Here is a 25,547-nt window from a genome sequence, read left to right on the forward strand (position 1 = left end):
CTCTGAAGGGAAAGGGGGAAATTAGCTTTGGTATTTCTGACTAGTCTGCCATGAGCGTCTCAAGGTTGATGAAAACCCTAGGACTGACATAAGAAATAGAACTGTAAAGGTCTCTTAAGGAAGAATTCATTTGTGATACCTAAAGAATATTTGATCACCTCCAATTTCTGCTGCTTTTTACCACCACTTGTTCTCCAGAATAGCCCTCTCCTGTGAGAAATGAGCTTAGATTATGTGCAGCCCACTCACATTCATTGTAAGTAAGAACTCAGATTGTGAACTTTAGTCTCTTCTGTGAGTCGGAGATCCTGTGCTGGTGGTTTTCAAGGAGCCGACTCTGGAGGGAGGGAGGAAGTATGCATGTGTTCTGGACCTGCCCTCCTGAGACTTTATCAGTTATTTTCCTCTTCATCAATTGGAGGAAACTGAAACAAGAACAGCTTTTTTGCTTGTTGTTAACTCTCGCCTTCACCTGGTCTCATCTACAGTGAGATTTGTGATTGATTGATTTGCCCACTTAGTTTATCCCTATTCCTTGTTTTCTACATAGTTGAAGTATATATGTATGATAGAATTTTGTTACAGTGCATACATTTACCAAAAGCGGGGGTGGGGAGGATTTTCATTTGGGATCCATTTGTCTGATTATAGAGATAGATTGCTATATTATAGTAAGGAAAAAAATTAGGTCCATATTGTGTTAAGAGGAAAAATGATTTCTTTTACAAAACAATTTTTTCATGAAAATGCTAGTATGTTCCTTCTTTTAGTTATGTGATGTTCTAAAGAGAACTTCAGTTCACATTACTTTTCTGTACTTTGTAAGATCTGATTCTTCAGATACTCATTTCAGTGAGAACGGTATCAGATGAACTTTTTTTACATTAATTGAATTTTCTGATTGCAAAAGTGTAAGTATTAAATCTAAAATGGTGACAAAGGAACAGGAATCATGAAGAAAGCAAATATTGTCTAATCCTATCACCATAGATTATTCTACATTTAGATTAATAAAGTTTGATGTTCAAGCAAATTGCTCTGTGTTAACATGAAATAGGCCGGCGCCGCGGCTCACTAGGCTAATCCTCCGCCTAGCGGCGCCGGCACACTGGGTTCTAGTCCCGGTCAGGGCGCCGGATTCTGTCCCGGTTGCCCCTCTTCCAGGCCAGCCCTCTGCTGTGGCCAGGGAGTGCAGTGGAGGATGGCCCAGGTGCTTGGGCCCTGTACCCCATGGGAGACCAGGAAAAGCACCTGGCTCCTGGCTCCTGCTATCGGATCAGCGCGGTGCGCTGGCCGCAGCGCGCCGGCCGCGGCGGCCATTGGAGGGTGAACCAACGGCAAAGGAAGACCTTTCTCTCTGTCTCTCTCTCTCACTATCCACTCTGCCTGTCAAAAAAATAATAAAATAAAAAAAAAAACATGAAATGACATACACCATATAAAGAATTACACATAAACATACAGTTACATATAAAATATAAAATGAAAGTGCTATCACTTTCACATATAAAATGTTTATGTTGGTAGTTTAAAAATACTGATATTTTAAATTTGAAGAGGTTGAAGAGGAAGAATAAATGGATATAAAAGGGCCATGAAATAATGGGCCCTTTATGAACCCAGCTAAGAGACACAGTAACCATTCAGGCCTCTGTATTTCTACATATGGTGGGGAGCAGAAAGGTAATTCAGATGAATGGATATTCCAGGCGTCCTCAGAGCAGGCTTTGGAATGTTTCTTTGTTCTTCCATTTGAATACAGATATATCTGATTTGGGAATTCACTTCTAACAAATTAATGAAGCTGTTCCTGTGAGAGCTTCACTCTGAAGGAGCGGAGGAACTCATCTGTTCGGTTCCATACTGGGAATAGACTGATCATTTGTCTTACTGAAATATAAAGTCCCAGCTCAGGCAGAATTATACCTCTTGAAAGAGTTTCTGGAAATAACGGAGTCGAGCAGTGTTTTTGCCCAGTCAGACTCATACAAGGTATAGCACACAGAGGATCAGTGCTATTGGTAGTACAAATACCAACTGAAAATACACTTGAAAGACTGTATTTGGCATTTATGTGCCTTCAAAAATATAGTGAAACCTTCTTAATGTGAAGCACAAGGGGATGGAAAAAAATGGGCTTTGAATTAGCTAGCTTTCCATTATCTGATTTTTATTATAGAGCAATCAGGCAGCTGGTTGACTAGGGATAGCAGTTGCTTTGAATTATGTATTATTTTGAATAAAGTGATATCAGCTTAATGAAATTTTACTGAAATTCATTTTCTTGGAAGGATTAAACAATGCAGGTCCAGAGGAATCCTGATTAACATGTTTTTATTTATGGCAATAGCAAACATATATATATATATTGCTAATATTTATTTTCATACTTATGTTATATAAATTTATTATATATTATAAAATATATAAATTTATATTATAATATCTTTTAATATATATTACTCAAGTGATAGGACACTGAACTCAATGCAGATATATGGAACACTGGCTCATTGAGAAGGGAAAGGCAAAGTGAGAGTTGTAGTTGTTTCTTGTTCTTCTAAGTTGTGAGAGTATTTGATAAGGAACCTGGAAGCTAGTAAGAGATAGTGGAGTTTTGTCTGCTACTACATAAGTTATATATTTCTTTCTCTTCTACCATCTATATCCCTGTATCATGAGTGAACTTCTGCCATGTCTACTGGGACAGCAGTCCACTGTCAAGAGGTACAATGGTCAGTCAGTACTACTTTCTCTAGCATTTTCTGTACTCATTGAAAAAAAAAAGAGGTAGTAAAGTAGTAGGATATGGTGAGAGATAACGTGACATTTTTGCTACCTTCATAATTTGGTTTGTGTGAGCACCATAAGAATGCTGACACTTTCCTTGGAATTTCCTGAAGCAGTGGTCATCTGCACATCGTTTAGACAGTAGCTGGCACTCAGCTAGATGGCAGACTCAGTTAGCTTCACAGTGTCCAAGGGGGCCGGTATCAGCAAGACTTGACTCAAGTATTTCTTGATACTCACTGCACCTAAAGCTATCATGTTATGGAAGTTCCAGATCAACAGTCTTCAGAATTTGAAGAGTACAATTTAGTGTTCATCTATAGGCATCCGAAAGTATAGATAAAAGAAACACCAACTCCATAGGGATTAACTCTTTTTTTTTTTTTTTTAAGATTTATTCATTTATTTTGAAAGGCAGAGTCACAGAGAGGCAGAGAGAGATAGAAAAAAGTCTTACATCCACTGATTCACTCCTGATATGGCTGGAATGGTGGAGCTGCACCAATTCAAAGCAAGGAGCCTGGAATTTTCTTCTGGGTCTCCCACATGGGTGCAGGGGCCCAAGGACTTGGGCCATCTTCTGCTGCTTTCCCAGGCCATAGCAGAGAGCTGGATCAGAATTGGAGCAGCCAGGTCTTGAACTGGCACCCTTATGGGATGCGGGCGCTGCAGACTGGAGCTTTAACCCACTGCACCACAGTGCCTGCTCCAGGGTTTACTCTTTTTTTTTTTTTTTTTTTTTTTTTAAGATTTATTTATTTTACTTGAAAGTCACAGTTACACAGAGAGAGGAGAGAGAGAGAGTGAGAGAGTGAGAGAGATCTTCCATCCTCTGGTTCACTCCCCAGATGGCTGCAATGGCTGGAGCTGAGCCATTCCAAAGCCAGGAGCCAGGAGCTTCTTCTGGGTCTCCCATGTAGGTGCAGGGACCCAAGGACTTGGGCCATCTTCTACTGCTTTCCCAGGCCATAGCAAAGAGCTGGATCGGAAGTGGAGCAGCCGGGTCTTGAATAGGAACCCATACAGGATGCTGGCACCACAGGCAGTGGCTTTACCCATTATACCACAGCACTGGCCCCCAGAGTTTACTTTTAAGAACAGAGTACGTCAAAAAGTTCATAGAAATAGAATTAAAAGATAAGTCTATTTTGAAATTTTTGAAAATTTTATTTTGCACATTTGGAAATCCATGCATAGTGTTTTCACAATGTGTGTTTTCATGAACTTTCGGAGATCCCTTATATGCATAGATTCCAATTTTTTTTTGCACTAAGGTTGCTGTTTAGTGGAGCTTTTAAGATGCTAGTTCAGATACCCATGTCCTGCATCGGAGTGCCTGGGTTTGATAACATGGCTCCAGCTCCTGACTCCGACTTCCTGCTAATGTAGACCCTGGGAGACATCCATAATGGCTCGGATAATTGAGTTCCTATGCTCACTTGGGATACCTGCATTCAGCTCCCAGCTGTATCCTGACCTAATATTGGCTGTTGTTAGCATCTGGGGAGTGAACCAGCAGAATTAAGCTTGATTTTTCTGTTTGTCTCTTTGACTCCCAAATTAAAATAATAATAAATGTTTAGAAATTACACTAAAATAAGTTTATCTTTTAGTTCTATTTCCCACAAACTTTTTGAAGCCCCTTCTTTCTGTCTTACCAATTGTTAAAATGTTTTACTTAAGAAAATTGGCAGGAACTAATTTAGTTATGGTTATTCTTTGTTATTTTTAAAAATTATTATATAGAATAATTGACCTTTTAAAAAATCACATTTTTTATTTTAAACATACGCATAGATTTATGTAAGTACCATTAACACAGTCAGGACACAGAGCAGCTAATCACCCTCCAGAAGCTCCATTTTGCTGTGTCCCTGTAGTGGCACACTTGCCCTCCCCTAGTCCATGCCTAACCCCTGGCATTCGCTGATCTGTCTCATGCACATCTTGTTAACTTTTAAGAACTTCCTATAAATGGACTCATGCATAAGTAACTTTCTGAGACTGGTTTCTTTCAGCAGAATGCTTTTGAGATTAATCCAGGTTAGTATGTGTATTAATACTTTGTTACATTTTAGACCATAGTTTGTTTATCCATTAAAGGATATGGTGCTATTTCCAGTTTTTTGAAATTGTAGAGCTTCTGTAATCATTCATTGGTAGGTGTGTGTGTGTGTGTGTGTGTGTGTGTGTAAGTTTTCATTTCTCTAGTGTAAATACCTTAAGAGTAGAATCTCTGGGTCATATGGTAAGTATATATTTGTTTTTATAAGGAGCTGCCATACCGTTTTCAGAGTAGCCATATCATTTTTCATTCCCAACAGTGTGTGCATTTTGCACTTACTCCATGTTACTAGCCACACTCTATGGTCTTTTCTTTTTATCTTCCCTATTCTAATGTATGTGGGCTAGTATCTTAGCGTGGGTGTAGTTGTAGTTTTTATTTCCATAATGACTAATGTTGTTGAATAGCTTCATGTGCTCATTTTCCATCCTTGTATTCTTTTGGTGAAGGAATTTTTCATGTCTTTTGCCCTTTATAAAGTTAAATTGCTTGTTTTCTTCCTGTTAAGTTTTGAGGGTTCTTTGTATATTGTATATACTAAGTTCTTTGTTGGATATGTGATCTGGAAATATTTTCTCCCAGTCTGTTACCTGTTGTTATTTTAATAGTGTCTGTTACAAAGCAAAAGTTTTTAATTTTGATAGAGCCAAGTTTATTCTTTTTTTCTTTTGTAGATTGTATACTTTTGGAGTTATATTCAAGAACAACTTGACTAATCCCATGTTACACAAATTTTCTCTGTTTTCTTCCGAAAGTTTTATACTTTTCTGTTTAATGTTTAGTTCTGTGATCCATTTTAAGCTAATTTGTGTATACTATAGAGTCCAAGGTATAAGTCAAGGCAAGGGCCAAGACTAGGGTGAAGCAAGTGAGAGACAGTTGCCTCAAACACAGCATTTAAAGAGATGCCAAAAAACTCAGTAATCAATGCAAGACTATAAAAAAAATCAAAATAGTTTAAGAGATCCATGATGAATAAAATACTAAAAATTTAAATAATGATGGGATCAGTAACAGTGCTATGTCAGGCTTTATTGCCACTTGTGGCAGAAGGATATCTCAATTGGAGTAATCCTGTTCTTATTTAAAACTTTGATATTTGTCATGTTTTATTGTCTTATGATTATTTTGGTGAAGAACTGGAATGGGGGAAATGGTAATCTCACTTCTGTCTCACTGATACTTTGAATTTTTGTCTTCTTCCAACCACACTTACTACTATTTACCTTTTTTTTTTTTTAAAGATTTATTTATTTACTCTAAAGGCAGGGAGAGAAAGAGAGTTATCTTCCATCCACTGATTCACTTCATAATTGGCCACAATGGCTGGAGCTGGACCAATCTGAAGCCAGGAGCTAGGAGCTTCTTCCAGGTCTCCCACGTGGGTGCAGGATCCCAAGGACTTGGACCATCTTCCATTGCTTTCCCAGGCCATAGCAGAGAGCTGGATTGGAAATGACCAGCTGGGACTCAAACCAGCACCCATATGGGATGCTGGCACTGCAGGCAGTGGCTTTACCTGCTACGCCATAGCAAGGGCCCCACTATTTACTTTTCAAACAAGTTTACTGTGCCTCTGCAGTTTTGTACCCACATTCAGAAGGAGAGACTGAGTCAAGTGTGTTTCCTCTTTCATCCCCAGAACCAGAAGCTTTTTTACATTATAGTGGTGGTGGTGAAACAGCACAAATGGCAGCAGGAAGCATCTAAGTTAGCTGCACATTTGGAGGGCCATTCATATTGTTGGAAATAAAATCATGTCGTTGCTCCCAATGTGAGTCCGCTCTTACTCTGCGGTGTATTCCTTTGACATAACTCTGCCACTAGCAGAATCAAGCATGCTTTGCTCACTTTCTCAATGTTATTTTCCTCAGTCCATGTCTTTGCCTACCTGAGATCTATGACTTAACTCTCCTGTGTAAAAACCTGCCTTACTTTAACGGAGATTTTACAATCTCCCTAAAGAGTTTTGCTTTTTTTCTCCACGTGTGCCTCACATTCTCATGTTCAGAGCCCATATCCTTTACTGTAGTCCTTGTGGAGTTGGAGAGCAGCTGGCCAACATCCTCTGTTTCCTTAAGATGATAAAGTTACTGCTCAGTCTTCTCGAGTCTAATAAGAGAACCAAATTTAAGCTTTTGTTCTTTTTTGACATTTCCTTCTGTATCATATTTCCTCAGCATTCCTATTATCTTTGATACTGTCTTCTCGGCCTTTTGTAAATGCTCCAGTTGAACAGACTGGAGTAGGGCTCTGCTCAGGGCCAAAGGTGCCATGTGTGAGGTAAGGGCATCACAGTACATGGTGTATCATAGGTGTTTGGTGAAAATGTATTTGTTAATTGTGCTTTTCCTATTACTACATTTAATTACATGTTCCTGTTGAGACTTGCTGTGGTGGCCTATTCTCTCATGTTTGTTTTTGTTTGCTTTGTTTTTAGTTAATAGTTTTTTTAGATTAATTTGGAATTCCAGAGCATAAATATATTTTTGAGATCTTATGAAAGAAATGCACATTTTACTTTAATTGTCTGCTTCTTTAAAACTTGAGAAAGATGATCCATTTTCACACTTACTAAAAATATCTGTGTTTGAGTTCAGTGGAGGAAACACAAATTTACTGCAGATGCTTAAAATACTGATAATTTACATTCTAATGAATATAATTTGTTTTGGTTGTTATACTGTTAATGAATGTGATCTGTTTGCTGGGCCTATTTTGTAAAGCTTACTGTGCTTTGAAGTAAAAATTATTTGTTGGACTTTGACACCATATTTTGTTAAAAATGCAATCATTATTCTTACTTAGAATGGGAAACAAATGCTGATATATTTATCACTTTATTTTTTTCTCATCTGTAGTCTCTTCAGAGAATAACTTTATATACTTTGTTTTATTTATTTATTTATTTATTTATTTATTTATTTATTTTAACCAGTAGGCTTTTAATTCAGCATTCTCTTCTTTGAAATAGTATTCACTGTGAGAATCCAGATTCAAACCCTGTAGCGAAGAATCTTTTCCCATGGTCACGTATTTAACAGTGATCTCATTTTGGGAGTTACAATATGAGTCGAAGGGCCAATTATGTGTTACCTCTGACTTTGTGAACAAAAGAATAAGAGGGCCGGCGCCGTGGCTCTCTAGGCTAATCCTCCGCCTTGCGGCGCTGGCACACCAGGTTCTAGTCCCGGTCGGGGCGCCGGATTCTGTCCCGGTTGCCCCTCTTCCAGGCCAGCTCTCTGCTGTGGCCCAGGAGTGCAGTGGAGGACGGCCCAAGTGCTTGGGCCCTGCACCCCATGGGAGACCAGGAGAAGCACCTGGCTCCTGGCTCCTGCCATCGGATCAGTGCGGTGCGCCGGCCACAGCGCGCCAGCCGTGGCGGCCATTGGAGGGTGAACCAACTGCAAATAGGAAGACCTTTCTCTCTGTCTCTCTCTCTCACTATCCACTCTACCTGTCAAAAAAAAAAAAAAAAAAAAAGCAAAAGAAGGACTTGCCTAGCTTAATAATTATTTCATTGCTTAGTATCATTTAGCCCCATAACAAAATCAGTGTCAGCATTTTTTTTAAAGATTTATTTGAAAGGTGGAGTTGCAGAGAGAGGGGTTGGAAAGGAAGAGGAGAGAAGAGAGAGAGAGAGAGAGACATCTTCCATCAGTGGTTCACTTTCCAAATGGCCACAGTGACTGGGGCTGGACCAGGCTTAAGCCAGGAACCTGGTACTCCATCCAGGTCTCTCCTGTGGGTGGCAGGCACACAGGTGTTTGGCCCATCTTCTGCTTTCTCAGGCACATTAGCAGGGAGCTCTATCAGAAGCAGAGAAGCTGAGACTTGAACTGGCATTCATATTGGATGCCAATGTTACAGGCAGTGGCTTTAACCCTCTGTGCCACTATGCTATCCCCTCTTATCAGAATTTATAAGTGAATTTCTTCTATGTCTCTAATCCTTTGAATAATAGAGATAGTCCGTGTTTCCCTTTTGATTAAATAGAAGCTGTCCCCTGCTTCTCTACCCAGATTTTTGATGTTTTATTTAATAGGTATTTAAACTTATATTTCTTTGTATAAAAATGATTGCTATGAATGGCCAAGCTGGATGAAGAGTCAACCACTAGATAATAAGAGTAGAAGCCCTCAGGGAAACATTCCTACCTTCTCAGAAAAAATGAGAAAGAGCGCAAACCAGAGAGAGAGAGAGAGAATATCTGAATTTTCAGATCTTTAAGATGTTCAGAATTGACAGACTATTGTTTATATGTGCAAATGTATAATACAGTAATGTCTCAATGTCTTGTGCTCAGTTGTCTAAGTCCAGCACCATATTGCATCCCATTGATGGGCCAAGTAAAGGACTTCATGTCTTGTAGAATTCTCTGGCAATTTTTCTTCTCCAAACCTGAATCTGATGAATGATCTTTGGTAATAAGTTTTCCAGCTGTTCTGTCAGAACTTTGGCCAGACTTTCACAATTATATATAGTATGGGGAAGGAAGAAGTCTATAATTAACATATATCCCAGGATAGTGTTTTTTTTCCCTTTTTGGAGTGATAGATAATAGTTTTGTAGGAGGAGGGACTGTGAGACTCCCAGAGGGCTAAATAAAAGAGTATATTATTTAAAGCATTTTTACATGTACTGTATTAAGATAAATGATGTTTTACATGTATTATGTAGTTTATTTTTATAGGAAGATTCAGATTTTTTATTTTTAGTTTTAATGCTTGAGGATATCTAAGATTTGATCACAAATATTTCTTAGGGATTTACGAAGTTTCAGCATTTGTTTTGTTCGTATAAACAAAAGATTAATTCTTATTACATTCATGCCATTTCTGATTTTAGATGAGGAAAAGTAAAGGAGTTTGGATCTGCATAGATTAGATTGCAAAACATGACCATAGGTAGTGCTTCCCAAACCTTTTTACAACCTGGTCTCCATAATAAATGATAATATGGGATATAAACAGGCAAGGCTCCTCTTTGCTGAAAGTTATGGGCTGGGGGGGGTGGGTGGGGTGGGCTCAATGTCTTGACACACCTGTAGCCAATCCAGTGCCATCAGGAGAGACAGTAGGAAGCTCCACTGCTTCTGAATAGATCCCCTGTCAAGGTGCTTCTGGCATGTGCCTTTTTGGGCGACCACCCACCTGTGGACTCCAGCTTCAGTCTCCTGTTTATTTCTGCCGCCAGACTGTCATTAATAACAATAATTAGTAGACACTTTCTTCAGTCATTTGTGCTTTCTTTGCCTTCATAAATTCTCATCCAGGAACAGGATTGGAGCTAGCATTTAGTGTTTTTAATTAGATGAAGAAAATGGCTTGCCCAAGAGACCTTCTGTTTTCTCTGAGAACTTTTTCTTGTGATGAAATTCTTTAGGCAAGTTTATTATCAGACACAGATGTGATTCATTTAGTGCTGGGGACAACTACCAGGTTCCAGACTTTTGCTGCTTTAGCAATTACCTTAATTTTAGAGCACAAGGATTGAATTAATTTTAATACACGTATTTTACACAAGTTTGATGGAAATTAATCTGGTAATTAGACACTAATTTTTAAAAAGTCTAATCTATGCATTGCACCAAATATTTATGGCAGGTGCAAAGTACTGCTTTCCTCACTTGATTTTTCTTTGGCCACTCCAACATTTGCAAAAGCACTGTGGCATCTTTTCTTTTCACAGTTGGGCTTCTATCAGGCTCATCAGCAAGAGAACTAGTTGGGAGAGGAAAGGGGGAAACTGATGAGATTTCCAGTTTAAAAGAAAATGACGATTGCTGCAAGTCTATCCCATGGCAGAACTTCCCTGGAGTAGAGGACTGTGGAGGAGAAGGAAGGGACGGGCACGTGCTCATGTAGAAGCATAGGGAAAACGTCTGCTGTAGTCTTTCCCATTTAGGGGTATCTCCCTGAAGATCAGGTGAGTGTTGGGAGTCTTTTTTTTTATTGGAAACTGAAGTTTATTCACCAGGTATGCTTCCTGAACTTAGAGGGAGGTGGCCCAGCCCCATGGCCCATTCATGCTACAAAACCATCCCGAATTTGGGAAAAGCAAGGCTTTGGGAGAGAGTGGAGGGAACAAGGACCAGACCAATAGCCTAAGGAAGCTGAAACAATTACCATCTTATTCTTCTACTTCCTTGGTCCAGTATTTTAATGTAGAAAATTATTTATTTCTTTTTCTGTGAAGTTAATAAGTCTTGGGCTTGTGGAAACCTGGAGGAAGCTCTTTGTTTAGTACGCCCTGGTTTTATCTGCCTTTTTAAAATTTATCTGGGGCTCAGGTCTTGAGCTACACTCTTAGCCTCGAGCATCAAGGTACACACTTGGCTAAGCAAATGCATTGGACAGTCCTGAGGAGGTCCATAGTGCTAAAGCTGCCTCTCCTTGAGTCTGCAGAACTGTGGCAGTCTTCTTCATGGGTAGGTGTCAGGCCCTTTCTTTGAAGTTGTTTTAAATTTGTTTATTTATTTACTTATTTCTATTTCTAAAAAGTGCTCTTTTTCCCAAGGAATCACTGAGTTAACTTATCCATTCTGTACTATATGAGGAAAACCAAACATGAAAAAACCAGATGGAGTTTGGTTTACAGTGTGGGTCAGCAGCTGGGAAGGATCAGGAAATGGTGTTTCAACATAATCATGTTTAAGGCATAAAATTATGAAGGATGTTGGGCTTCTTTTAGCATGTAAAGTAGAATAAGGGTGGTGTTTGGATATGTGCATTACAGACACCTAAGATGTTGCACAGGCATTGATTTCTTTTATAGTAACATTTGTGAACTGGGAACTAGGGAGCTTTTTCTTTTATGGTTTTAGTAATACCATCTGCTTTTTAATATAAACTTGCTAAGATTTCTACTTCTGGGTTAGATGGGTTTAGAAGTGATTGAAAATCTCCCACCTCCCTTCCTTCCCATCTTTCCAAATAGGGCTTTGCATGGCAAGTAGTGTCAGGGAATGAATCATGAAGTTGAAAAAACCTGCCCACTGATCTCCTCTCCTCTATGCAAGTGATGTGTCCTTGGGGAAGTTACCCATCCTGCAGTCTCAGTTTCTTCATCTGTGACATCGACTGAGATTGCTAATTTTGTAGTGGTATTGTGAGGACTCATCTACATTAAATAGTATAAAATTCCAGATACCTAATTGCACCTTTCCCATTGTGTCCTAAAATATTATACTTCTCTCTCTGGTTTCCTCCTCCCCTTCTTGGCTTCTGAGCATAATATTTTTTAAAAATTTATTTATTTATTTGAAAGAGTTACATAGAGAGAGAAGGAGAGGCAGAAAGAGAGAGAGAGAGTGAGAGAGGGTGGGGAGGTCTTCCATTCTATGGTTCACTCCCCAATTGGCCACAATGGCTGGAGCTGCACCAGTCAGAAGCCAGGAGCCAGGAGCTTCTTCTGGGTTTCCCATGTGGGTACAGGGGCCCAAGGACTCGGGCCATCTTCCACTGCTTTCCCAGGCCATAGCAGAGAGCTGGATTGGAAGTGGAGCAGCCAGTACCCAAGCTGCCATCCATATGGGATGCTGGCACTGCAGGTGGCGACTTTACCTGCTATGCCACAACATAATTTTTTAATCCAAAGAAATAAATTATTTGGATATTTTTGGTAGCCTTTGCACTTTTCTATAGGGTAATCCTAAAATCTCTGTTATGGAGTCTCAGCACTGCTGGTTGTACACAGTGTTCTCTTCTTCCCCAGCCCAAACCCCTGCTTTTCCTTTAGTCTCTGTAAGGAAGAAAGATCTTTGTGTAGAGCACATTGAGATGTAACTTGTTGTAGTCTTGTTGCTTCTGACTTCCAGTTCTGGTTATCATTTCTAGTAGCTACTGCTAGAGTTGGGGGGCAGTTTATGGTTGCTCTGCACTGCCCAGTTATAAGGCTGTATGTTGAAAGTGGGCTTTGGTTTCAAAGAATGAATTTGATTTTGTTTTGAAATGGAATTTGGCTTTGGAAATTCAGGGAGACCATTTGTGGACATATATGTTTTGTTAAGGTGAAGTAGTAATTTCAGAACCTAGCCCTTCACGCTGCAGTGGCCTTATGCTGTTAAAATGTCACGATACAATGGGAGGATCCTTTCTTTGATCCTTAGAGATCTCATGTCTTAATATTATTCCTGGTCCTTTGATTCAGGTGTGCTCCCAGCCCTGCATGTGCTGCATCTCTCAGTAACTTGGTGGGTCTGAATGTGTCAAGTCCCCAGCCAGCATCATCTCTTGAAGAATAGGATGAAGGAAGTTTGGGATGGTGGGCTGATTGAGTGATTGCACTCTGTTTATAGCTCATGTGTCTTCTGATGGTTCCTTAGGCTTCTAGCAGGCACGTGGCCCATTGTTGTTAAGCAAAGCCTGGCTTGTCTGTTTGACAAGTTAGCAGCATGGCAGCTCTGCTCACTCCCCAGCCCTGCCGCCAGCTCAGGGATTGTTTGGTTTGGCAGATGGCCAGCTCTCTGCTATAAGATGCATTTCCTTGACAGGACAAAGTGTGGAGCCGCATTAGCTGCAAAGTTTACAAAGGTTAGCTAAACACACACAATAAATATTAATAAACAAAAAAGGCCCACCCACCTTTGACTTTGAATTCTGTTTTTTCATTCTGTGTTTTTGGAATCCCTGTAGTATTTGATTAATAACCAGTCTTAGGGTAATTGAGCCTTAAGTGTCCTTTGCCTAAGTTAGACTTCGGCTCACAGGCCCCTCCCTGGCTGCTTTGGTGACTCATCACTGCAGTGGACAGAGCTCTGGAATGACTGTTTAGTTCAAGGGGTCTTATTTGCCTCTCTCTGCCTTGACGTGAAAGGAAAGCAAATGTGCTTCTCCATAAGAGCTTACGCTGATCAGCCATGTGTATGTTTGGAAATTGTGGAAGGTAAAGGATCTGAACGGGAATCGAGGTTCCGTGCCCTTGTGCTCCCTGGAAAGTACTCAGATATTGGTCTGTTGGCCTGGACAGTTGACTCTGTCTAACATTTATACCCTCAGTGCAGAGGGAGAGAGCAACAGTAACCTGCTGCCCCTGGAAACTGCCTGTTTGGCTTGGTGTCTTGGAATTTATCAGGCCTACATTGTGGATCTTTTCCAATTCTGTGCCCTGCTTACTTGAAAACATATTTGAGAACCAGTAATTTTAGACTGCTTAGCCAGACCTCTAGAGAACCAAGGAAGAACAGTCACTTTATTACTATGTCCTTAAGGTTGTCCTGGAGCCATCTGTGGATGGCTGAAATTTCGAAGGCCCTTGCAAGCTCCTCCTGGTGTCTTCTCTGGCTTCTGGATCATGTCTGTCCTCTCTGTGGGTCCACATTAGGAGGGAGCTAATGAAGCCAGCTGCTTTGTAGGATATATGAGTATACTAATGATATGGAGAAATCAAATTATCCCCAATGGAGAGTAATGATTGTGCCTTGAAAGTTCTCTTCAACTCTGCCTGGCAGAGCAATCCATTTAGGCAGAGGTGAAATATGGCAGTCACCTGCTTGTCAATGGAGTGAAGAGACATCCACAGAATGGGAAAAGTATTTACAAACTGCCTATCTGTTAAGGTATTAATATCCCAAATACATCAACAACTCCATAGAATGGGGAGAACTATTTACAAACTACCTGTCCAACAAAGGATTAATATCCTGAATATACCAGCAACTTAAAAAGCGCAGCAATAAAAAAAAAAATCTAGTTGAGAAATGGACAAAGGACTTCGATAGACAGTTCTCAAAAGAAGAAATACAGATGGCCAGCAAACATATGAGAAAATGCTCAACATCACTAGCCATCAGGAAAATGCAAATTTTAACCACAACGAGATATCACCTCACCCACGTCAGAATCCCTAAAATAAAAAACAGAGAGACTAACAAATGCTGGTGAGGATGTAGACAAAGGGAAACACTGTTGGTGGGAATGTAAATTAATGCAGCCACTGTAGAAAAGAGTGTGGGAATTTCTTAAAAAAAAAAAAAAAAAAAAAACTAGAAATAGACTTGCCATATGATCCAACAATCCCACTACTGGGTATATACCCAAAAGACATAAACATGTTGTATCAAAGAGTTACCTGCACCACCATGTTTATAGCAGCACTGTTCACAAAAGCCAAAATGTGGAATCAACCAAGGTGTCCATCATCTGATGAATGGATAAAGAAAATGTGGCACAGATACACAATGGAATATTATTCAGCTATAAAAAAGCTGGAATTCTACCATTTGCAGCAAAATGGACACAGCTGGAGGACATTCATGTTGAGTGAAATAAGTCAGACACAGAAAGAGAAATAATGCTTGTTTTATATGTGGGAGCTAAAATTTAAAAACAAACAAAAAAAACAGAAAAAAGAAATGTCTGTGTATATCAGTATGCTGCAGATATAGTTTTGTAAAACTTTGTTTTGTAACTATGTCACACCAGTTGTTAAGAATGTTATACTAATATAGTTTTAATGATCTGTGATTACTTTAGAATTTACTAAATATTAGTGAAATGGTCATTTTTCCATTCAATTATTATTTATAGTCAATATCTATATTCCCACTGAACTAGGTTCTGTTTGCTTTAAAAAAAATAGGATGATATTAAGATTGTCATATTTAAGCAGGGACTTTAAGAACTGAATCTTGACCCTGATGAACCTATCCTAAATAGGGTCACATAAACGTGACGTCATGAAGTTGTATTTGTGACTCTTCCCCCTGTTCCCATATACCTGCCAGTGACCATCTGGAAATTTCCAGCGGTCTAGGCATGGTTCTCTGTTAGTCTCAGTGGTAGAGCACCTGGAAGTCAGGCTGTACTTTGCATTTTCAGACCATGAACTATTACTGTACTTAATTCCATCTTACGAACCAAGAGCAATTTTATTAGGAAAAAATGTTAGTTTTCTACCCTTGCATCATGAAGTAGGTTCCACAAGCACATGTACAAAGCAGTGATAATGGAATTTAAAAAAACCTGTCAAACTATATAAAATTTACTGTTTTTAAGTTTTCCTGTTAGTGTTTATTCACTATTGTAAATTTTATCATCTTTTAGAACTTGCTAGCAGACACTATAGATTTAAGTAGACACTGGGTAGCAGGCACTATAGATTTAAGGAAAACTGGGGAAATAAAACCTAAAATTATGAAAACTTGCCCTTTTAACTTTATTTTTCCCTACCAACAGGAGAAGAAATCATTCTGACTTTATTTTCTCCAAAGAACATCTCAGTCCTCTTCAGCAGTGCATAGCTTAAAATACACTCGTCCAGTTATGTCAGATAGACTCAGAAGTCCTGCCGGCTCTTCTTAGCACCTGTCTTACCCTCTGGAATTGCTGAGAAGAATTTGTAGCCATTTAACCACCTCCATAGTTTTCTGCGAGCCCAGGGGCAGTCAGAATTTCTATATAAAAGGGTCTCAGAGATTCTCAAATAATTCTGTCTTAACACAAGAGTGGAAAAGTTAGAGACAAGGTACCAAAGAAATTCAGCCCAAAGTAGATTTAGGAGACAGAAGTTCTGTGATTTTCATTTTACCATTGAAATGAAATGGCTGTGTCTGCTTGTTCATTGGTCACCATACGTAGCTTAACAAGTGTGCAGTTGTTAATGAACATTGAATTGATGCTTCCACTCCTTGCTCAATCAGACTGAGTTCTGCAGAATCCCATACATGATGTTTCTGGCCCACTAATGTTAGCTTCATCTTTTTTTCCCTTTAATTCTGTCCATGGTATCCCTCCCAACTCTGCTCTCTTACCACAGAGAAAAATTAAAAACGAGTTGTGGTTCTTACTGAGAACTCCTGGTTCTTCATGACCCCAGAGCACTGCTCGCGTTCCTCACCAGTACTGAATTCAGATCAGCATGGCTTCCAGACAGATTTGCATTTGTTTAGTGTTGAGTCTGTGTGTTCCGCTTCTCTGCTTTACTTCTGCTGTTGTGCTGCTGCTTTATCTCATCGATATGAAAAGATTATTACGTGCCTACAAGTGTGTGCTGTTTCTGGAAAAGCCATATGAGATTTAGATCTTTGAAAACTAAAAACAGTAACCACCTGGCCTCAATCTGCTGTCCAGAGGGACATACTGTGTGTGTAAAGCATGAAACACAGATCTAAATCTGTTTTGGTGGTAAGCGCAACTGAGTGTTGTGGATCCAGCATTTCATGATGCTAACCTCACATGGAAATAGAGCTGGGAAGCCTAACTGTGGTTTCATGACTGTCAGGAAAAGGGGGTATTTTCAGGAATGCCACATGGTTTTTTTCCACTTTATTTGAAAGGTTGAGAGGGTAGAGAGAGAAAGAGATCTTCCATCTGCTGGTTCACTTCCTAGATGCCCACAACAGCCAAGGCTGACCTGGCCAAAGCCAGGAGACAGAAACTCATTCCAGGTCTCCCGTCTGAGTGTAGCAGAGACCCAACTACTTGAGCCATCATCTGAATGCGTGAGCAAGAAATTGGATTGCAAGCAGAGTCAGGACTCCAACAAGGCATTCCAGTATTGACTGCATATATATCTTAGTCATTGTACAAAACTCCTACCCCAACTTCTTAATTTTATATGGTTTCACATAGATAATCAGTAATGGAATGGAGCTTAATATTAAGAATACATCTTGATAGTTGAGGAAAAAATATCCTAAAAGTTACTGGTAACTTTTGGGGTGGTATTTGATTTAATAAACAAGCCATCAGAGTACCAGCAAGATTTTTCCCCCCATTTTTATTTCGCCTCTTTAATTGACCTATATGTTCTCTTTTCAGAGTGTTGTCCGCTGCCTGTGGCATCCAAAACTGAACCAGATCATGGTTGGAACTGGAAATGGATTGGCTAAAGTCTATTATGACCCCAACAAGAGTCAGAGGTATATCATAACTATTGCCTGTTTCAGATGGATGACAGCAACTGGGGGGAGGGCTTTTGTTCGCCCCTGCTTTTATTCATTTCCCCTTTGATGGGGAATCCACCCTTTTAGAAAATGCAGCTGCCCCAGGGAAAAGCCTCAGACTCCTTGTATTGTGCTTTAAAGAGGCTCTGGGTATCACCCTTGATCCATACTGAATTCAAAGTGAAAGTTTCCTGGGGATTTGCAGTTCTTTAGCTGAAATGTTGAGTGCAAGGGGGGAAACAGGCCTGCCCACTTTGCATACCATCCTGGACAGTGGCATTAGCAGTGATGCGTGTAAGGGATTAACAAAGCAGGGGCCTGGCCACTTACAGGAAATGGAGACGCCTCATCCATTTTGGTGTTTTCTTCTTTGGAATTAAGCATTTTGCTGGTTTGGATGTCCAGCAAGTTTATCCTGTGCCAGCAGAAACAGCACCAATTCTTTCCCCTAGACCCCATGCCTGCCAAAATGCCAAATCCAAGAATCTTTCTGAAAATTTCCATGCACATGGTGAATTCCCTGGGGTCCCATATAAACCTGGTTTGTGGTCTTACATCCTTTCTGAGGAAAAGAAAGGCATCTTCTGTTAATGAATATTAATTGACCATAATTTTGCTCTAAATAAAAGCAGACATCCCTGACTTCCTTCAGAATTTCTTGGGTTGGGATTGAAACCTTGGACCTATAGCAGTAAAGTTATATATATGTTAGGGTACTGAAGGACAAACAGGATATATTTTTTTTAAATATAGGAATTGAAAATGCTGGTGTAATTAGGGTGAGAGAGAGTGTGTTTCACCTGAGTAAGCGATGAGTACCCATTTGGAAGGTGCCTTCTTTGGGATCTCTGTATTAAATATTCGATTATTTGTATTTGCGTCTCCTGAGAGGGCTAGCTCAGTCTTGGTAAGGAGAAGCAAGATGTTCTAAGCACATGTTTTGTGAATTTTACCCCTTCTTGGGCTGTAGCCCCTTGGCAGCACTACCAAGCTGACTCCATCCCTGACCTTGTACTTTTGCATTGGAGATGTGAACGAATGCTGCTTGAGGTGTAGACCACCACCAGATGGCTTCCATCTGGGACAGAAACTAAACTTTGAACACGGTGGCCTTGGGTGAAAAGGATCTTAGTTTTTTAAGTGACTTCTAGAGGATTTCTCTTTAAACCTGTGTCCAGCTGCCCGAGGGCCTCTCCAGTCCGTCACTTGGTAGTGACCACTCACTGATGGACTGGCTTCCCCCTAAACTTAATCCCTTATCACCGGGACCCCGTCTGTTGCTGTCTGTCAGAAAGTCACAAAAGAGTGTGCACTGAGTGTGTTCCTAAAATTATCTGATGCTTTTGGTGTAGACTTTCCATTTCTAAGACCAAATAAAGGAAATAATTTGTTTTTACGTACCTCAGGGGGGCAAAGTTATGTGTGGTTAAAACCCAGCGGAAGGCGAAACAAGCGGAGACTCTAACCCAGGACTACATCATCACCCGTAAGTCGTTAGCATGCCAGTCTGTCAGATGTCTTACTTCTCTCACATGGTGTCGATTGTAGCGTCTTCGAGACAGGAAAAGCCCTTGGCACTTAGGCACATATTATTTATTTTTTAAAAAAGATTTGTTTAAGCTGGCGCCGTAGCTCACTAGGCTAATCCTCTGCCTTACGGCGCCGGCACACCGGGTTCTAGTCCCGGTCGGGGCACCGGATTCTGTCCCGGTTGCCCCTCTTCCAGGCTAGCTCTCTGCTGTGGCCCAGGAGTGCAGTGGAGGATGGCCCAAGTGCTTGGGCCCTGCACCCCATGGGAGACCAGGAGAAGTACCTGGCTCCCGCCATCGGATCAGCGCGGTGCGCTGGCCGCGGCGGCCATTGGAGGGTGAACCAACGGCAAAGGAAGACCTTTCTCTCTGTCTCTCTCTCTCTCACTGTCCACTCTGCCTGTCAAAAAAAAAAAAAAGATTTGTTTATTTGAAAGGTAGAGTTACAGAGAGGCAGAGGCTGAGAGAAAGAGAGGTCTTCCATCCACTGGTTCACTCCCTAGATGGCTGTAACGGCCGAAGCTGTGCTGGTCTGAAGCCAGGAACCAGGAGCTTCTTCTGGGTCTCCCACGTGGGTGCAGGGGCCCAAACACTTGGACCATCTTCTACTGCTCTCCCATGCCATAGCGGAGAGCTGGATCAGAGGTGGAACCCGTATGGGATGCTGGCACTGCAGGTGGTGGCTTTACCAGTTATGCCACAGTGGCAGCCTGCTTAGGCACATATTATAAAATCTCCCATTCGTGGGGACTGGACTATGAGCCATGGAACAACTACTCCTTCTGTGTCTCAGATTCATCACAGGGACATGGCTGTTTCATACATCTTTCAACCCCAAAGGGAAAAACAAAAGCCTATCTGAGCCTATTGCATAATTCCATAGCAGCCCTTTAAAGAACAAGAGTCTGTTTTAAGAACAAACATGCGAGAGTGGCGATGCTGGACTCAGGAGGCCCGGTTCTGTCTGGTTCCACCACTGCCCAGCAGTGTGTTGTTGAGCAAGTGAACTTCATCAGGACAATGAGGAGACTAGACAAGGGTCTCCAGCAGTTCCCTGCGGAATCCTGGGATCGTGCACCAGACTGATCCAGAGAGAGCAGAGTGCTTTCCCGGCTGGAGAGGCTTCTTTCAGGGTTGTCACACAACCTCATCCATCTGGCAAGATCTCTGTTCCCCGAGCCACAGTCTTAGACCTGTGACAGGTGCAGCTAGGAAGGGAATCTTGGCTGCAACAGGGATTATCGTGAGCAGATGGCCTGTCCACTTTATCCGTGCCTCAGTCTAGTGCGCAGGGGGCGCTGTACTGCTGGGCTTTCTCCCTGGGGTGGATCTCATGTGAGACCAAGTCCCTCAGAGCTTATGGTCAGCAGAGATCCCATGACACTTTTTGCAAGAGTGGAAGTGTTAAAGGCGGTGTCATAACCAGTCTAGCTCATGTAATTACACGCGGCCTACTTAAATTCCTCTGGTCGTTTGAAGTGAAAAGCTATTTTTCCCCCTCCTAAAAATACTGTTGTGTCGTGTTGCCCAACAGAGTGACGGGTGGCTGTGTCCCTCAGCTCCCCTGACTCATGGCAAGCATGTCCTACTGTGAGGGCTGTGGTTCTGGCTCCTGTGGGCAGTACAGGTGGAGGGTGGGAAGGGATGCTGGAGGAGATCCTGCACTGTTACAGACCTTTCATTCATACTGTAAGCTCCCTTTAAACTTTTATCCTCTTTCCCTTCATCTCCAGGAAAAAATGTCTCTTTTAAAAGAGGTTTCAATCCGCATGTAAGGGTTGAAAGAAATTATTCTAGTGGGTTTTTTTTTTTTATCAAGAAGGAAAAAAAAATATTAATACTTTTCCTACGAACTCTCTTCCTTTCCTCTAGAGTATTACACAGTTTCCTTTTTTAAATTCTTATCCTCATTTCTGTTCTGAAATTTAATTCTGACATCAAGTAAATAACAAACAGCAACCAAATACTGCTCTTATTTGTATCCCCTTTTTTTGTACATCTTATAGGAGGGAGGGACAAGGCCCCATGCAGTCCCTGTGCCCGGAGATGCAGGCACCCCCTGCCTTCAAGGCAACCTTTATCCCAGTTCCAGTGGGCTAAGTGCTCCTCCCTTCCGGTTACTCAGTGTTGTCAGCTCCTCCTGAGAGGTGGTCACATTTCAGAAACGTGTGAAGTGAGTCCAGTGTTTATGAGGCATCTGAGGAAACTTCAGGGCTGATGGGCAAGCTGTTGGCATTATTCACATCTGGGTCCTGTAGGAAAAATAAGAGGCAGTCCCATTAAGTGTTTCTTTTCAGAAACCACAGAAGCTAGGTTTTAAGTGCTCCCCGTGGTCGGGTGGACGGGGATCCTCACCACGGTTGCCGTGACAGGACTTGCCAGTATTTCCTGAGCGCCACTGGCTGCTCGGAGGCATGAACAATGAGTCTGGCATCAAGCAAAGTTGGCTGATTGGTTACAGTGAGACTGTCTTGTGTTAGTAGGTGAAGCCTGTCATTATGACTTCCATTTCATCTTTGAGTTAGTCATGCTTCAGCTGTGTTTTTGGATGGAAATGTTGTTATTACAATGAAAAGTCTCAAATGTGACTTCTTGTAGCGCACGCCTTGCCTATGTTCCGTGAGCCCCGCCAGCGGAGCACGAGGAAGCAGCTGGAGAAGGACAGACTGGACCCCCTGAAGTCGCACAAGCCCGAGCCTCCCGTCGCAGGCCCAGGTGACTGTGATCCAGCTTGTGACTGCAAAACTGGTTTTGGGCTGCTGTGGGGTAACTGACACAGAATGGGGGACGTCTTTTGGGCCTGGATACTTCTATTTTTAATCTTCAGAGAGGTTTTATTAGATGGTGGTTTTCAAGCATTTTCTTTTTTAGCACCAGAACTTTCTGCTTGATGGTCTGCAGCAGAGTCCAGTGTGTACAGCTGGTGAAAATGGAGTTGCTGGGCTGGGTGACGGAGGCAGCCTGGCTCCTTTTAGCTCTGTCTCAACTTGAGCCCTCTGGGTGGTGACCTTGGAGGAACTCTGGGGCTCCGTGGAACCCAGTGTTAAAATCTCTGCTCTCAATACGGGCTTAATATACATGGGGCACTTTGACCAGAATCTAGGCTGGGTTAGGTTTCACACAAGGCAGAAAGTGGCCATAGTTCAGTTCACTGTTGATAAAATGGAAGTGCCCTACCACTAGAAGATGAAGAAATGTCTTTAGAGTTTTTCAGGTCATGGGTATGAGGAGAAAGCAAGCACCCCCGGAATTCGCTAGAGTGTAGCACACACCTTCACTGGAATTCCATTTTCTGATGTTGCCTGGCTAATGTTCATCTGTCCCAGCTTCCCAAGCCTGTGGCTTGATCTGAGCCTGAGCTCTGGACCTGTGTCTACTTGGCCGGTTATTTTTATGTTAAAAGTGGGTGGCAGGGGCCCAACCACTTGGGCCGTCTTCTGCTGCTATCTCAGGCACATCAGCAGGGAGGTGGATCAGAAGTGGAGCAGCCGGGTCTTGAACTGATGAACCAATATGGGACACCGGCATTTCAGGTGGCAACTTAGCCCACTGCCCCACAACACCAGTCCCTGCATAACAGTTTGAAACAGTTTCCTCCTGTTTGAAAATGTCCTGGGGAAGTTGAGGTCTGGTGACTTCTCCGTCTGATTCTGATCACGGTGAATGAAAGGTGAAAGGACATTTCTCATGCTCTTCAGATCTGAGCTCAGATTAGCATGGAATGCCCAGGTATAGCTGCATTTCCATGCTCACTCAGCTTCTCATTGGTTTTTTCCTTCTGAAACAGGCCGTGGCGGCCGTGTTGGAACCCACGGGGGTACTCTGTCCTCCTACATTGTGAAGAACATCGCTCTGGACAAGACCGACGACAGCAATCCCCGAGAGGCCATTTTGCGTCATGCCAAGGCTGCAGAAGACAACCCATACTGGGTCTCTCCAGCATATTCCAAGTACGAAAATAACTTTGTAAAGTTGAAAAAGTGTTATATTTAATGAACAAAACAATAATGTTGTAAATTCTAACTTCTACAGTTCTTAATTTTATACTTGAGAGTGAAAAATAGGACAGGTCCTCATAGTCTTAAAACCTAAGCATTTGTTTATATTTTAAGACTCTAAAATGGTGCACTTTATTATTTATTTCTTTTTGATTACTTATTTTGTTTATTGAACAGCAGAGACAGAGAGAGAGAGAGATCTCACATCTGCTGGTTTCCTTCCTAAGTGCCTGTAACAGCTGGGGCTGAGCAGGCTAAAACCAGGAGTCAGGAACTTAATCTAGGTCTTCCATGTGGGTGACAGGGACCCAACTACTTGAGCTATCACCTTGTTGCCTCCCAGGATGTGGATTAGCAGGGAGGTGGAATTGAGAACAGACCTAGGACTTGAATCCAGGACCCTGATACAGGATACAGGTATCCTAAGCAGATTCTTACCCTCTGTGCAAATGCCCACCCCTAAGATGGTGACTTTTAAAAGCCAGGTCCTTCAGATTGATGACATGGTGTAAACCATTATGTGAAACAACAACACTGCTTGTGTGTATTGCCAGCGAAATGGGGCAGTTTGTAGGTTGGCTATCAAGGACTTTCATTCACAGACCCGTGTATGGAAGTAACCCTGCAGAGATCCTGGCTGCTCACATTCCCTCAGGTGGCTTCACAGGGCTGAAAGTGGACTTTAGTGTTCATTTACATTAAAGAAACATTATCGTAGAATTTTTGGTTTTTAAGTTTTTAAAATTTGTGCTTCAATTAATCTTTTACAAAATTTACAAAAACAGCAGAGAGAATTCATGTATGCCCTTCACCCAACTTCTCCTAGTGTTAATATCTTACATGACTATAGTACAATTAATTATGAAATTAACATTGTTACATACAAATAACTAAACTGCAGGCCTTACTTAGTTTTTACCAGCTTTTCTACTCATATCTTTCCCTGGTTCCAGGATCTCATTCTGTATTGAGTTGTTATTTCTCCTCAGTCTTCTCCATTTGTTACAGTTTCTTAGTTTTTCTTGCCTTTTGTGACCTTGACTCTTGTAATGAATACTGGTCAGTTATTTTGTAGACTTTCTCTCAGCTTGGGTTGGTCTGGTATGTTGCCACGTTTAGAATGAAACTGTGCATGCTGGGCAGAACAGCAGCAGCACCAACGCACACACAGGACTGAGGTGTCCTTCTTAGTGCATCCCACCCAGGTCTTCATGCTGTCAGTGTGTCTTACTGTTGTTGACGCCACCTTTGGTCACTTGGTTAAGGCGGTGTCTGCCAAGTTTCTCCACTGTAAATTTGATGTCATTCCATTTTTAGTTGATACATTTTTGAGAGGTTATAGTTTAAGACTGTGCAAATCATGTTTCTCCTCCAATTTTTGCTGTCTGGTATTAACATCCCTGACTAGATTTGTCTGTAACATTATTACTGTGGAATTTGCCTGATGGTGATTTTCTATTTCCCTCATTTCTTCTACATGTACCAACTGGAATTCTGCCTAAAAAAAAGAGGTGTCCCTTCCTTCCCATTTAATAACTTTTCAAGTGTCTTTCTAATGTTGATATGGTTTCTAAAATGCTTATTTTATGGGCTAAAATGCAATACTTGGGCTATCATTGTTTAGTTTGTCACTCAAATTGCTCCAGTTTTGGCAAGTAGAAGCTCCTTTACAATGGTGTCTATCTGTCCTTTTTTTTTAAAGATTTGTTATTTATTTGAAAGTCAGTTCAAAAGGAGGGGGGTAAGGAGGGAGGGAGGGAGGGAGGGAGGAGGAGAGAGAGAGAGAGAAAGATACTGATCTTTTATCCACTGGTTTGCTCCCAAGATAGCTGCAATGGCCAGGGTTGGGCCGGGCTGAAGCCAGAAGCCAGGAGCTTTTCCCTGGACTCCCATATGGATGACAGGGACCCAAACATCTTGTTGGGCCATCTTCTACTGTTTTCCCAGGCCATGAACAGGGAGCTGGATGTGAAATAGAGCAGCTGATATTCATACTGACGCTCATATGGAATGCCAGTGTTACAGGTGGTAGCTTTACCCAGTACACCACAGTGCCGGCCTTACCTGTTTTCTCATCGATCTTTTTAGTTTCTGGTTTATCTTTTCTTTTCCTTTTATTTTCTCCCACAAATGAGTAGATAAATCTTATATTGTTCTTTCTTACATGAAGGGTAGCATAGTATAAATCCCTCTATTTTGATCTAAGTTCTGTTTGAAAATCTATGGTGGAGTATAATTGTAATGTATGAACACATGTATAAAGTAAAATGTCATTATTC

At 41.4% G+C, this 25,547-nt stretch overlaps 1 protein-coding gene across 3 annotated transcripts in view; it reads left to right on the forward strand.

The window, feature by feature from the left end:
* Positions 1-25,547, forward strand: part of WDR70 (WD repeat domain 70) — a 311,084-nt gene that overhangs the window by 264,395 nt on the left and 21,142 nt on the right. For all 3 annotated transcript variants that reach the window (XM_002713983.6, XM_089312747.1, XM_089312748.1), the window contains 4 exons: positions 17,617-17,717; positions 19,148-19,227; positions 21,869-21,985; positions 23,058-23,220. In XM_002713983.6, the coding sequence (XP_002714029.2) occupies positions 17,617-17,717; positions 19,148-19,227; positions 21,869-21,985; positions 23,058-23,220 (461 nt within the window). The remainder of the gene's footprint in view (positions 1-17,616; positions 17,718-19,147; positions 19,228-21,868; positions 21,986-23,057; positions 23,221-25,547) is intronic.

The sequence above is a fragment of the Oryctolagus cuniculus genome, chromosome 14 (assembly GCF_051225735.1).
Source record: "Oryctolagus cuniculus isolate XC-2025 breed Fujian yellow rabbit chromosome 14, ASM5122573v1, whole genome shotgun sequence".
Classification (NCBI taxonomy): Eukaryota; Metazoa; Chordata; class Mammalia; order Lagomorpha; family Leporidae; genus Oryctolagus; species Oryctolagus cuniculus.